General features: G+C 39.4%; 1 protein-coding gene across 1 annotated transcript in view; it reads right to left on the reverse strand.

Moving 5' to 3' along the window:
- si:dkey-237h12.3 (teneurin-3) overlaps positions 1-15,000 on the reverse strand; it is a 581,230-nt gene that overhangs the window by 137,336 nt on the left and 428,894 nt on the right. The window contains 2 exon segments of the mRNA XM_062039678.1: positions 2,369-2,630; positions 7,190-7,309. Coding sequence (XP_061895662.1) covers positions 2,369-2,630; positions 7,190-7,309 — 382 coding nt within the window.

Consider the following 15,000-nt stretch of genomic DNA (forward strand, 5'->3'; position numbering starts at 1 on the left):
TGACGGAACATGAACAGTGAGAACTACTTTACACCTGCGGTTTTTCTTAATGAGCTCTAGTGTTGTCCCGATACCAATATTTTGGTACCGGTACCAACATGTATTTCGGTACTTTTCGATACTTTTCTAAATAAAGGGCACTACAAAAAATTGCATTATTGGCTTTATTTTAACAAAAAATATTAGGGTACATTAAACATATGTTTCTTATTGCAAGTTTGTTCTTAAATAAAGAAGTGAACATACTAGACAACTTGTCTTTTATTAGTAAGTAAACAAACAAAGACTCCTAATTAGTCTGCTGACATATGCAGTAACATAATGTGTCATTTATCTACCTACTTCACACAGGTGTCACACCTCAGTGCTTTCGCGCCTGTGCCTTTTTTTTTCAGGTGTTTTATCGCCTTATGACAACTTTTGTTCATTTTGCCAACTCGATATAAAAAACTCCCAAAAACTCAACACAGCAAAGTCTAAAGAAAGAAGGAATCTCTGTTGGTTTAGACAAAAAAACAATTAAAATACTATTTGTAATGCGAGGAGTTAATTAATGGCGCTCACACTTATGGAAAATCGACAATTTAATTTTCAAGCCACGAACATACAAACCCCGTCCCCTTTGTTCTCCCTCTGTCTGCTGCTTTCCCTCCAGCTCCTTGCTCGTGTTATTTTCCTTTATTTAAATATTAATTATTGTAGCAATATAGTTGTTAAAGTTAGGGCATTTTGTGATTTCTGATAGTTTACGAGGGCACCAAGGGTTAGCAGAGCAGCGCATACAACTCAATTCAACTTGTTTCAGGATGTAACGGTATTGTCGATATCGCGGTTTCAAAATCATCGCAATAATGTCATGACGTGTGACGGTATGAAACGGAAACTTAGTGAGTGTGAGCCATGTAAATAAGACCGCCCACAAAACGGCGCATCCGGAAGCGACTGTCAGAAAGCGACGTGAAGATGATGTGTAAAACATCGTCTATGCAACATTTTGACCAAAGAACCACCATTACATGTTATGTAGACCACAAGGAAGTCTTTTACATTTAGAAAATAAATCATAAAAATAATATGACTTCTTTAATGTGCCCTATAATTCGGTGCATTTTTTTTTTTTTCAATGAATTAGGCAACGTTTATGACATTTTTTTTTTCCACAACACAATATAGAATGTGAGATATAACAGGAAAATTAATACCGTATTTTCCGGACTATAAGACACACTTAAAATATTTTTTTTCTGTCAAAACTCAACAGTGCGCCTTTTAACCCGGTGCGCCTAATGTACAGAATAATTCTGGTTTTGCTTACCGACATCGACATTTTTTTATTTGGTACGTGGTGTAATGATAAGTGTGACCAGTAGATGACAGTCAAACATAAGAGATACGTATAGACTGCACTATGATGGCAATATGACTCAAATAATCAACACCAACATTTTATATGTTCCATTGAAAATATAGAACAATACACACGGCGCTCAAATATCTATCAACATTTTTTAGTACGACTTTGGTAACTTCAGGTACCTGCTGATCTGTATTTGGGATCTGCATGAATCCTGAAAAATTGTGCGAGTCCGCCTTTGTAGTCTGTACCGACACCGAAGTCGATAAGCTTCTTTTTCTCTATCTTCTTGTTATGTGACATTCATCCTCCACTGTTGCCATTTCTAATATAAAGTAGTGTAAAGTTTCTACTTACTGTATATCTGTCAGTAAACTCGCCATGAAAGCGCTAAAACATGAGTATACATTATTCACCCAAGGAACTTTAGTTATTACAGAGTTCCGGTCGGACATTTTTTCACAGGACACGTTTCCGGTGTTGTTGTTTCCGGATGAGGAGATGCTTTTTGATTGATTGAGACTTTTATTAGTAGGTTGCACAGTGAAGTACATATTCCGTACAATTGACCACTAAATGGTAACACCCGAATAAGTTTTTCAACTTGTAAGCTGCTCATGTTTTTACATTTAGAAAACAAAAAATATAAGACTCCTTTAATGCGCCCTATAATCTGGTGCGCCTTGTATATAAAAAAAGATCAAAAATATACCATTCATCGGCAGTGCGCCTTATAATCCGGTGCGCCCTACAGTCCGGAAAATTAGCTTTGCTTGTGTTGTGTCTTATTGTCGCACTCCTTAAATGTTATGTTGTTGTACAGAATGTGATACATGGTGTCTAATGTTGCAGTGTGCATGTAAAAAGTGGATATCAGTCGAAAAGAGACGTATCGCAGCTTATCAGCATTAAAGCTACAGGCACACATAAAATAATTTTTTGAACGTATTCAATTGCAGATTAATGATAGATTTTGGATATAAAATATAATATGGGATGTATGGCGATAAACACCTGAGTCTCCGGCACGATGGGGCTGTCCTCCGGAGACGACTTGTACAAGGTGGAGAGGGGCGTGGCCAGGACGAGCGGGTCGGGCCTGCTCAGGCCCGTCAGGTAGCAGCCGGGAATGTCGTTCCCCTCCCGCTTCATCACCACCGTGTCCATCACGTGGAAGACGTTCCAGGGGATCCACACGGTGCGCCGCAGCGAGGGGAACGGGGCTCGCTCGTACGCCAGGGTCAGCGAGGCACCGCCGTTTGCCAGCAGGTCAAACCTTGGGACATTTGAAAGAAATACGATAATTGAATGAGGTCCCGATCAAAAACTGTATCAAATACAATCATGCTCCAGTTTAGATAACTGGAACGCACCTTTATTTTGAAAATCTTCAAATTCTTTAAACCGTGTCTGCCATATTACCGTAATTTCCGGACTATAAGCCGCTACTTTTTCCCCTCGTTCTGGTCCCTGCGGCTTATACAAGGGTGCGGCTTATTTACGGCCTGTTCTTCTCCGACACCGACGAAGAGGATTTCGGTGGTTTTAGTACGCAGGAGGAAGACGATGACACAATGATTAAAGACTGACTTTTCATATACCGGTAGGCTGGTTATTTTGATAACGTACAGGCGAGCACTTTGTATTACTTTGCACCGTTGTATTATTTGTACTCTGCACGAATGCTGTTCGCCATGTCAAAGATGTGAAAGTTTGATTGAATGATTGAAAGATTTATTGTTAATAAATGGGACCCAAACAGTCATCTCTGTCCCGACAATCCCCTCCGTGGTAGCAGGAACCCCTATATGCTACGCTAATTACACATCAAAACCCTGCGGCTTATAGTCGGGTGCGGCTTATATATGGAGCAATCTGTATTTTCCCCTAAATTTAGCTGGTGCGGCTTATAGTCAGGTGCGGCTTATAGTCCGGAAATTACGGTAAATCTTTATGATCAACGTTCCCTCTAAGGTGCGCGCCTGCGCAATTGCGCACTGCTCAAGCGTCCTCTGCGCACAGCAAATATATGCCGCGCACCAAATCAAATCCCATCTGAATTCTAAACAAAATAAACACATTTATTCTATGTAATTTTGCAATGCAACTCTGAGTGACAATGATCCCAAACACACATCAAAAGTGGTAAAGGAATGGCTAAATCAGGCTGGAATTAAGGTTTTAGAATGGCCTTCCCAAAGTCCTGACTTAAACGTGTGGACAATGCTGAAGAAACAAGTCCATGTCAGAAAACCAACACATTTAGCTGACTTGCATCAATTTTGTGGTCAAACATTCAAGCAGAAGCTTGTGGATGGCTACCAAAAGTGCCTTATTGCCCTTCTAGAGGAAAGCTATGTGGTCAGATGAAACAAAAATTATTTTCTGAGCTCCTTCAACAATACCGCAATAATTCTGGTCACCATAACCGTGGTATCAAAATTGTTATATCATTGCATCTCTAAAATCAATCAACTCTCCGGGGCTGGACTGGAGTCTTTTGTTGTCCCTAGAATCTTACTTTAAAACATTTTGCACAATTCTATGCTCATAACTTATTGGGAACACTTTGGGGAACGTTCTTGTTCCTTCGTGCACAAAAAGAATATATGCAAAACATCCACATCCAGTGAGTTTAATATACATATCATTAGTAGTTTAAATCATTTTCACACTCAAAAACAAGCTGTGGGCCGAAAAAGGCGCACTTTGAACATGGCTGAGATATGTTGTGCAGGCAAGGCTTCTGAAGTCTAAGACAAAAATGAATAATAATGATTGTACTTCTTATAAGACGCATCATTCCCCTCGGACCAGCCTTTTTATGTTCTCATCATTCACCCAATCCAATTTATTGCTCTCGTTTGACCGGCCTTGCTGCTTCAGGGAGGGAAAAAAAAAAGAGGCTTTTTTTGGTTTTTAGAGTTGTCTTTTCTGCCGAGGCGGCTTTAATTAGTCCTGCCTCATGCAGGGAGAATTTACTGGTTTGGAAATGAAGGACGAGACTTTGAAGTGCTTCTCAGTGTGTGTGTGTGTGTGTGTGTGTGTGTAAGCGTTGTATACCTGTATATATTGTCCCGTCCAGTGGCCAACAATGACCTTATAATCATGCTTTAAATTGTAGTTTGCACAGCATTCACATGTATGACCCAATGCTAACAACCTTCCCTAGTCACAAAAAAACCAACTATCCAACCAACACAAAATGTCAACAGACATGGTCACATATAAGATGACCTGCTCACTGAGGCTTGTGGACATGATAAAAGAAAAAAACATTCATGTACGACAAAAGGATTTAAAATTGCACCTATTTAAATCTATTACGAAGCATGATGGGCAAAATGCATAACACTCCACACTTATCCATGTTTGGGGCATTTTAACTGCTTGATATTTCTGTTTGATTGCAAAACTTTAAGGAAATAAACAAGGTGGAAAGCTAATTTTGACATACTCTTAATATCCAATTGTATTAATTGTATATCCATCATATTAATATATATACTTTATATATATATATATATATATATATATATATATATATATATATATATATATATATACACACACACACATATACACGCACACACACACACATATATATAGAGACAGAGACATATACATATACACACATATACATATATGTACCTATATACACATACATACATACATACATACATATATACACACACGCAGACACATACAGACAGAGATATATATATATATATATATATATATATATATATATATATATATATATATATATATATATATATATATATATATATATATATATATATATATATATATATATATATGTATATATATATATATATATATATATATATATATATATATATGTATATATACATATATATATATATATAAATACATAAATAAATAAACAAATATATATATATATATATATATATATATATATATATATATATCTATGTATATATAAAATAAATATATATATTAGGAATGCAACAACTAATCGATTAAAATCGAGGCAATTTATTTATTTATTTGTTTTTATTTTTTTTTATTTTTTTTAATAAACCTTTATTTATAAACTGAAACATGTACAAACAGCTGAGAAACAATAATCAAAATAAGTATGGTGCCAGTATGCTGGTTTTTTTCAATAAAATACTGGAAAGGATAGAAATGTAGTTTGTCTCTTTTATCCGATTATTAATCCATTAATCAAAGTAATAATCGACAGATTAATCGATTATCAAATTAATCGTTAGTTGCAGCCCTAATATATATATATATATATACACACATATCACATATATATATATATATACACTTTACATGTAGTGAGCTTTCGGCCCTCGACCACATTTTTTAGCCCAATGCGGCCCCGAAGTCCAAAAGTTTGGACACCCCTGCTTTATACTCTGCCTCCTGGAGGGAGTGAAGCATATGTGCGCTGACATTGCATGACTTTACACACACACACACACACACACACACACACACACACACACACACACACACACACACACACACACACACACACACACACACACACACACACACACACACACTGTGTCAAGCTGTGCAGCTGACCTAAAACAGCTTCCTCTCCGCAGAGATCTCGTTTCTGGCCAAGCGTCACAGCTGCAAAGACCCCACCACTGTAGACCCTGTAGACCCTGTCGCCTGCTGCTCGCAAGGCACCGGGCGGCTCTGCTCGCTGACCAAGTGTGGTCGCCCTCGAGCATTCATCAGCGTCCTTGCAGGGCGGAACACGTGCAGAATTATGCTGGTCCTCAGACTATTGTGCTCCATGACAGCAGCTCTACGCTTCTCGTTATTGTGTACTTTTTTTCGTCGAAAAAGTACAACCCTGAAACGTAATGAGGTCCAAATATGTCAAAATGTCTGCCTTTACAAACATAATATTGCTCAGTTTTGTCAATATTTGCCTGTACTTTTTTTCCCCCTTAGTTTATTACGTATATTTATATATATATACAGTATTTTTTGGGGGGCGGGGGTAAAAAGACTATTTGACTCACCGGGGTCACAATGTAAACAAACACCATTGGTGGATCTACACCTGACATCCACTGTAATGATACCAAGTACAGCAGTGTATCTAGTCGATACTACTATGATTACATCAATAGTTTTTTAGCATCACAACATCTTTTTTCCTTTTTAAAAAATATATATTATGCTTATAAACTCAGGAAATATGTCCCTGGACACATGAGGACTATAATAATGACTAATTAGGAGCCAATATGTTACTACTTTGCATGTTAATTAATTAATTAACAATTAATTAATTAATTAATTAATGGTGAATATGTTCCCCATACTAAAGTGTTACCAATAGTAGTAATAGTACTGTAAAAAGTCAAATATATATGCATATAACGTCTAGTCTTTTAGCATTTACTGTAATAATAATAATAATACTAATAATAATAACAACAGATGTCTGACAGTGTCTTTGTGAAGGCAGAATTAATCTACTGGATGTTCTTCGATGTGTGCCTATTGTTGTGTCCACAGAGTGCGTACGTCTTTGCAGGTGTGAGCTAACGTAAACAAGAAGTCAGCACGCAAAGCTGCTGTTTAAACTACACTGCAGCCCGCTTGATTCTCGGCGGCCTGATGCAATGCATTTTAAACAGACCTCCGCCGCTGTGACATTCGCATGAGCGATTGTTATCGGCCGCACTTTCCTATGTTGGCAGCGATTTTGGGACGCGTACCAGGACATCTCTGCACAAATCTTGATGCAACTTCCCCAGCATGTTTATGTGCGGCGGCAAAGGTCGCCGCTGATGGATGAGTGCGTTCACTTACATGCCGTCTTGTCGCGTGAGCGTGGAGCCGAACTCGGGGTAGTGCAGAAAGGACACGTTGACTCCAATCAGCGGTGTTCCGTCCCCGGTGAGGACCTGACCCCGGATGACTGACGCCAGACTGGATGCGGGGAAAACAGGACAAGAGCTTGAATAAACAAACAGAGTGTCTACGTGATGAGCCAAGTGCCAAACTGGCTCTTAAAATGTCACCTTTCAGACATCCTCAGCCAAAAAACATCACCAAAACATTAGTTGTTCTTATAAAACTTAACTCCTCTAAACTTAAAATATTTTTCTTGAATTAAAACATCACATTTCTTTCATTTAATTGAATAAATAATTTTAACTATAGAATACTATTTTTTTACAGGAAAAATTGTACTTTTAACATTTTTCCCTCATAACAAAACAGCATATTTTGAGCAATGTTAGAAATGTTGTCTTGTAAAAATTACTTTGTTTTTATTTTTTCATACTATATTGTTAATGTCATCAGTTAAAATAAAAATATATATATATTTTCCTAAAATTATAACATTTTGATTGCAATATTAACATTTCAATTGGACTTTTTCCTAGGAGTATTGAAATACAACTCATGTAAAAAAGGTTATTTTATGTAATACTATGACTTTATTATTTATATTATCTACTTTTTATTATGTGTTGTTATATGTTTATTGTATTAATAATGTAAATTTTTTTCATTAGCATTTTAGACCGGTTAATATATGTACTCTGATTTTGTAATATCAACATTTTTATCCTACTTTTTAATTTACTTAATACAATATTTTCACAGTAATATTAAAATTGCATCTATGCATTAGGATGTTTTCCTCATAATTATTTTTAAAAAATTCTCACTGCTGATGATTTTAGCTTGTCCTGAAGAATTTGGAGGTAATCCTCCTTTTTCATCGTCCCATTTACTCTCTGTAAAGCACCAGTTCCATTGGCAGCAAAACAGGCCCAGAGCATAATACTACCACCACCATGCTCGACGGTAGCCATGGTGTTCCTGGGGTTAAAGACCTCATCTTTACTCCTCCAAACATATTGCTGGGTATTGTGGCCAAACAGCTCCATTTTTGTTTCATCTGACACCACATGGACAAAGATAAGACCTTCTGGAGGAACGTTCTGTGGTCAGATGGAACAAAAAATGAGCTGTTTGGCCACAATACCCAGCAATATGATTTTAGAATGGCCTGTCCAAAGTCCTGACTTAAACGCGTGGACAATGCTGAAGAAACAAGTCCATGTCAGAAAACCAACACATTTAGCTGAACTGCACCAATTTTGTCAAGAGGAGTGGTCAACAATTCCAGCAGAAGCTTGTGGATGGCTACCAAAAGCGCCTTATTGCAGTGAAACTTGCCAAGGGACATGTAAGCAAATATTAACATTGCTGTATGTATACTTTTGACCCAGCACATTTGCTCACATTTTTGACCCAGCAGATTTGCTCACATTTTCAGTAACTAGTAAATAACACGGCACCAGCGCCACTTAAGCACTTTGTCCAGTTTACATCTGCTGTGACAACTAGAAACACACGAGCCTCCACCAGGGGGCAGTGTAGCGTACCCAGATGTAAAACCTCTTTTGCACAATCAGCCTTTTCATATAAAGCCATAAAGGAATGGAACGACCTCACAACAAACTTGAAAAGTCTAACAGATGACTCTTCATTCACAATTGAAGTTAAAAAGTGGCTTTGGAGCAATCAAAGCTGCTCACACGGTCACTAAGATGGGCATTATGTTTGACACATCAACCTAATGTGTTTTATATTTATCCATGAGAGCATTTTTATTGTAAATTGTGAGGTGCGTGTGTTAAAATCATGGTTGTTTTTACAAATGATGACAGATGTGAACAAAAGCATGTATTGTCTTTGTGTGATGATGTAAATGAGGTGTGGTTGTATTGTATATTACGTATGTGTCCATGAAAGGGCATTTTATGACTTTTTTCTTAATACTTGTGTATGATTTTATTGTCATAATTTTATTGCATTATTTTTGTATCCCTTTAATTTAGGTAGCCAGGGACTGCAGATGGAAATTAGCTATGTAGCTATAATCTGGTACAGAACATATCTGTCTTTGAAGTTAATGTTTCTGTACATTGTCCCTTCAAATAAAGATTAAACTAAACTAGTAGACCCATAATAAATGCATAAGAGAAGCAAACTTCATGAATGTTTTTTGTGACCAACAAGTATGTGCTCCAATCACTCTATCACAAAAAAGTTGTAGAAATGATTGAAAACTCAAGACAGCCATGACATTATGTTCTTTACAAGTGTATGTAAACTTTTGATTGCGACTGACATGCCGAATTGATTTGCCTACAAATAGAACTCTCCCCACATTATTACGCCAGTCTCGTATAATTTCAGTTTCAACTCGGGTGACGTTATGTCTTTCACCCTGCGTGACCCTAATACTGATTGGTAGGATCCTATTAAAAAAATGGAAATAAAAAAATCCATACTTTTTTTCCTTAGCCGAGCTACATTTCCATGTATGTAGTCGGTCCATTTGCTGTGTCAAGGATGTTTTTCGAGGAGCTTGTCTAACAAGAAGCAGCATGACTAACTCATTCGCCCTGCAGGCAGGCTGATTTACTTCTGCTGCAGACTTGCTTTCACTGCCAGAAAATTATTTTCGGGGGGGGGGGGGGGGGGGGGGGGGGCTTGGTAACTGACAAGACGCGGGAGGTTCTTGCATGAATAAAATCTATCAAAGATGACCGGGGGGTGTGGGGGGCTTCAGGTGGACGTCGGCGCACGCCGGCCTCGCGTGACCTCACCTCCTGAAAAGAGGAAGTGGTGTTTGTTCAAGGCCGGGCGGTGTGGCGTTTTATTTATTCCCCGCCCTCTCAAGCGCGGAGAGGAATTTGAGAGGAGCTCAATCGGCATTCATCACGGGCGGTGGGAGGAGAGGAAAGACATGTTATCTCCGGGTCATTACGTATCAGAGACAGGGATGATCAACCGAGCTCCAGCCTCTTCTTCGCATTCCTCCGGTTTTTTTTATTTATTTTTTTAAGGCAACCGGGCCACTTAAGGGCTCCGGCTCCTCGTTTCTACGTGTCTCTATTTATCTTTGGCGCCGGAGACAAATGATACAAGCCCAAACAAAGTCTAGTCAGCTGCTGAAGTGCAATACAAACGCATTGTGAGACACTGGTATACATCATACACCGTGGCACGGTTGGGAGAGTGGCCGTGCCAGCAACCTGAGGGTTCCTGGTTCGATCCCCACCTACTACCAACCTCGTCACGTCTGCCGTGTCCTTGAGCGAGACAATTCACCCTTGCTCCTGATCGTGGTTAGGGCCTTGCAAGGCAGCTCCCGCCATCAGTGTGTGTGAATGGGACAATGAAAAAGGAGGATTACCTCCAAATTCTTCCCGACAACCTAAAATCATTGGTTGGGTCTTGGGCGCAGTTGTTGGTTCCAACAGGACAATGACTCCAAACACACGTCAAAAGTGGTAAAGGAATGGCTAAATCAGGCTAGAATGAAGGTTTTAGAAAGGTAGAAAAGCGCTATACAAGTATAACCCCTTTACCATTTATCATTGCACGGAAAGGACATACACATTCTTTACTGTGCAGTGTTGGCGTGCACACACTTTTTGGGTCTCTTTACACATTGAAATCAGAAAGGACGCGGAATTCCGGAAGACCACCCATTCATTTATTTTTATTTTTTTTCTGATTATCTCTTTCCGCCGGTGTTTTGTTTACCGTATTTCCCTGACTATAAGGGTTGCGCTTACCCACCTCAAAGCTTTTGAATGATTTAAAGGGGTGAAAATGGTCTTAGATGGATGTTAGAATAATTATGTTTAAGTTATCACACAACTCTTATGCTTAAAGGCCGTTGCTATAGTTATTATCAATTGTGCTGAAGTTGTACTTTTCTATCTGTGCAAAGGGACAACTTGTAATCTTGGATTGCGAGTCGTCTCGTATCAGTGTTTGTGTCCAGAACATCAAAGTACCGTGACGCAGGCAAAGCGGAGACAGGGCGATATCACGAGTGTCAGCACATTTGTATTTCTGAATAATCATATATTGTGTCTAACTGGGGCTGCTGAAATGACACCCCCTTTCCTTCAGAAGCAGCCTCAGTGATGTAACCAGGGACCTCCCAAATAAATAGAGGAGCATAGGGGCTGTGCCTTAGAGCCAAATTGAACTCTGTTTCTGATTCCCTGCTTTTTGTCTGTTGAATAGATGTCATCTGGAAATCACTGAGAGCGGCCCATTCTTTCACAAATATTTGTAGAAACAGTCTCCATGCCTAAGTGCTTGTTTTATACACCAGGCCAAGTGATTAGGACACCTGGTTCTCATCATTTGGATGGGTGGCCAAATACGTTTGGCAATATAATGTATCTTATGCTTATGTCCACACTAGTCCGACGTGTGTAATATAATATGGGCAAACTAATCCCCAGAAGACAATATTCCCTCCACTCCCCCTTTTTTCAAATTAATAAATGCACTGGTAAAGAAAGATACACTGACGTCTAATTAACTTAGTCAAATATGTGCTGAACTTCTAACATATGTTGTATTTTGCCTGAAGCAAAAAAAAAAAGAAAAATCAAAAAAATCTAATGAATATTTTGAACACGAGCACTAATGCTGCTGCTAGACACCAAAGTGACAGTAAGCTGAAGACAATGAGGATAAGGATTAGCTAGGATCCGCCTGCGGGGGTTATTGCCTTATTCTATATTTCCGGCAAAGCATGCTATTTACATAAGGATTACTCAAAACGATCGCAGGGAATATTCCCCCAGCCGCGTGCGCGCGGTGGGAAACCTTTTCCCTCTCCATCTGCCTCGAAGCAAACGTGTGATTTTGAGCAGGTGTGGGAATCTGGGGTGTTGGAAAGTATCTACAGTACCTCACTTTGTGCATGACGATGTGCACTAATAGGTTATATATTTGGCTTCCTTTATATCAAACATTCTAATGAAGGTATTTGCCAAAAATACACACTCTGGGTTTAGGTCTTTCCACAAGAATATACATCGGTTCTACTCATTGAGGCCATCACAATTGCTAGCAGGATAAAATTAGTTTATTATTATTATTATTATGTTATTATTAAAATTACTAATTAATTAACATTACTGTGAGCAGCAGGTATAAAACACAGTATATTAGGGTAAAATAACGATGCTAACATACTAAACTATCAAATATGAATTTTGAAAAATTACTTAGATCTGGGGTGACCAAACTAGGGCCCACGGGCCAGGTGGAAGTCGCTAAAGTCTTAAATTTGACCACAGAACTTTCCTCCAGAAGGTCAGATGAAACAAAAATGCAGCTGTTTGGCCACAATACCCATCAATATGTTTGGAGGAGAATAGGTGAGGCCTTTAATCACAGGAACACTATTCCTACCGTCAAGCATGGTGGTGGTAGTATTATGCTATGGGCCTGTTCTGCTGCCAATAGAACTGGTGCTTTACAGAGAGTAAATGGGACAATGTAAAAAAGAGGATTACCTCCAAATTCTTCAGGACAAGCTAAAATCATCAGCCCGGAGGTTGGGTCTTGGGCGCAGTTGGGTGTTCCAACAGGACAATGACCCCAAACACATGTCAAAAGTGGTAAAGGAATGGCTAAATTAGGCTAGAATGAAGGTTTTAGAATGGCCTTCCCAAAGTCCTGACTTAAACGTGTGGACAATGCTGAAGAAACAAGTCCATGTCAGAAAACCAACACATTTAGCTGAACTGCACCAATTTTGTCAAGAGGAGTGGTCAAAAATTCAAGCAGAAGTTTGCCAGAAGCTTGTGGATGGCTACCAAAAGCGCCTTATTGCAGTGAAACTTGCCAAGGGACATGTAAGCAAATATTAACATTGCTGTATGTATACTTTTGACCCAGCACATTTTCAGTAGACCCATAATAAATTCATAAAAGAAGCAAACTTCATGAATGTTTTTTGTGACCAACAAGTATGTGCTCCAATCACTCTATCACAAAAAAATAATGATTTTGATTGGAAACTCAAGACAGCCATGACATTATGTTCTTTACAAGTGTATGTACACTTTTGACAATTAATTGCTAATGTCAGCAAGTAAAACAAAAAAGAAGAATTACTTGAAAATAAATGTAAATGGCAGGATAACATGGTCATATGACCATGCTAACAGGATTATGCCAAAGACTAACGAGTCATACCCAAGACTATAAAAATGGGAGCCATTACCTCCCTGCTTGGCACTCAGCATCAAGGGTTGGAATTGGGGGTTAAATCACCGAAAATGATTCCCGGGCGCAACCACCGCTGCTGCTCACTGCTCCCCTCACCTCCCAGGGGGTGGAACAAGGGGATGGGTCAAATGCAGAGAATACTTTCCCCACACCTAATGTGTGTGTGTGTGACAATCATTGGTACTTTAACGGACTTTACTGTCGCTAAACATGCTGAATAAGGTTGATAGGCAGATGCTAGAAAGCTAGTATGCTTAACTGCTTTGAGCCTAATTCTATTACCAAGCTGAAGTTCCTCTGAGCTAAATGCTAATGCTGATACCCAAAGACATTGCAAAATGTAAACAACATGACATGTTCAGTTATTTTGAGCTATCAGCACATGCCTACAGAAAATGATGTTTATAACCACAATACATCGCCTTGTTGTTGCTCTGGTGGTAAATTTTGGCAACTAACCGCTATTGGCAATCCATTTTATTTATTTTTTTCCAAAAGGTGCCATGTAACGGAGCAGTGAAATCCATTTCAGAGCCTGAAGTATTGATTGGAGAAGTGGGAAAACAACAAGGGAAAAAAATGGTTCGTGGCCTCTGGGCTGTGAAAGAAATAATTCAGGGCTTCAAATAAGATATTGAGGTCTGGATCAAAGTCCTGGACTGACCGACAGCCAGACACACTTTTTAGTCGCAAATACCAGAAGCTGCTTGATCCAATTTGAAGAGCGGCCTAAAATGTCTGAATAGAACATCCAATGGTGAGAGTGCAATGGGCGTGATTTAGGAACATATCGCCCGAGGTGGTCTCAGTTACAGTCCTGGCAAAATGAGCAGAGAGGCAAGATGTCTCCACTTGAGCCCATGTGTCACCCCGCACTTTGACGAGTGTCGAGAGAAAGTGACTCATATGTCACGGACTTTCCAGTCAACCGACGTTGTGATGGGCTGCCATGGTAACCTGACACATCAGATGGTCTGCTTGACGAAAGCATGCCTTCGGAAACCGCACACCAAACTGGTTCGCTGCCTAGACGGGTTGCCTTAAACCTGGATTACACTATATTGCCAAAAGTATTGGCCACCTGCCCTGACTCACCTATGAACTTGAAGTGCCATCCCATTCCTAACCCATAGGGTTCAATATGATGTGGGTCCACCTTTTGCAGCTATTACAGCTTCAACTTTTCTGGGAAGGCTGTCCACAAGGTTGCAGAGTGTTTGTTTATAGGAATTGTCCACCCTTCTTCCAGTGCACACACTGATGTTGGTGGAGAAGGCCTGGCTCTTAGTCTCCGTTCTAATTCATCCCAAATGTGTTCTATCGGGTCCAGGTCAGGACTCTGTGCAGGCCAGTCAAGTTCATCCACGCCAGACTCTGTCATCCATGTCTTTATGGACCTTGCTGTGTGCTCTGGTGCACAGTCATGTTGGAAGAGGAAGGGGCCCGCTCCAAACTGTTCCCACAAGGTTGGGAGCATGGAATTGTCCAAAATGTTTTGGTATCCTGGAGCATTTAAAGTTCATTTCACTGAAACTAAGGGACCAAGC

This window comes from Entelurus aequoreus, linkage group LG28 (assembly GCF_033978785.1).
Source record: "Entelurus aequoreus isolate RoL-2023_Sb linkage group LG28, RoL_Eaeq_v1.1, whole genome shotgun sequence".
Lineage (NCBI taxonomy): Eukaryota > Metazoa > Chordata > Actinopteri > Syngnathiformes > Syngnathidae > Entelurus > Entelurus aequoreus.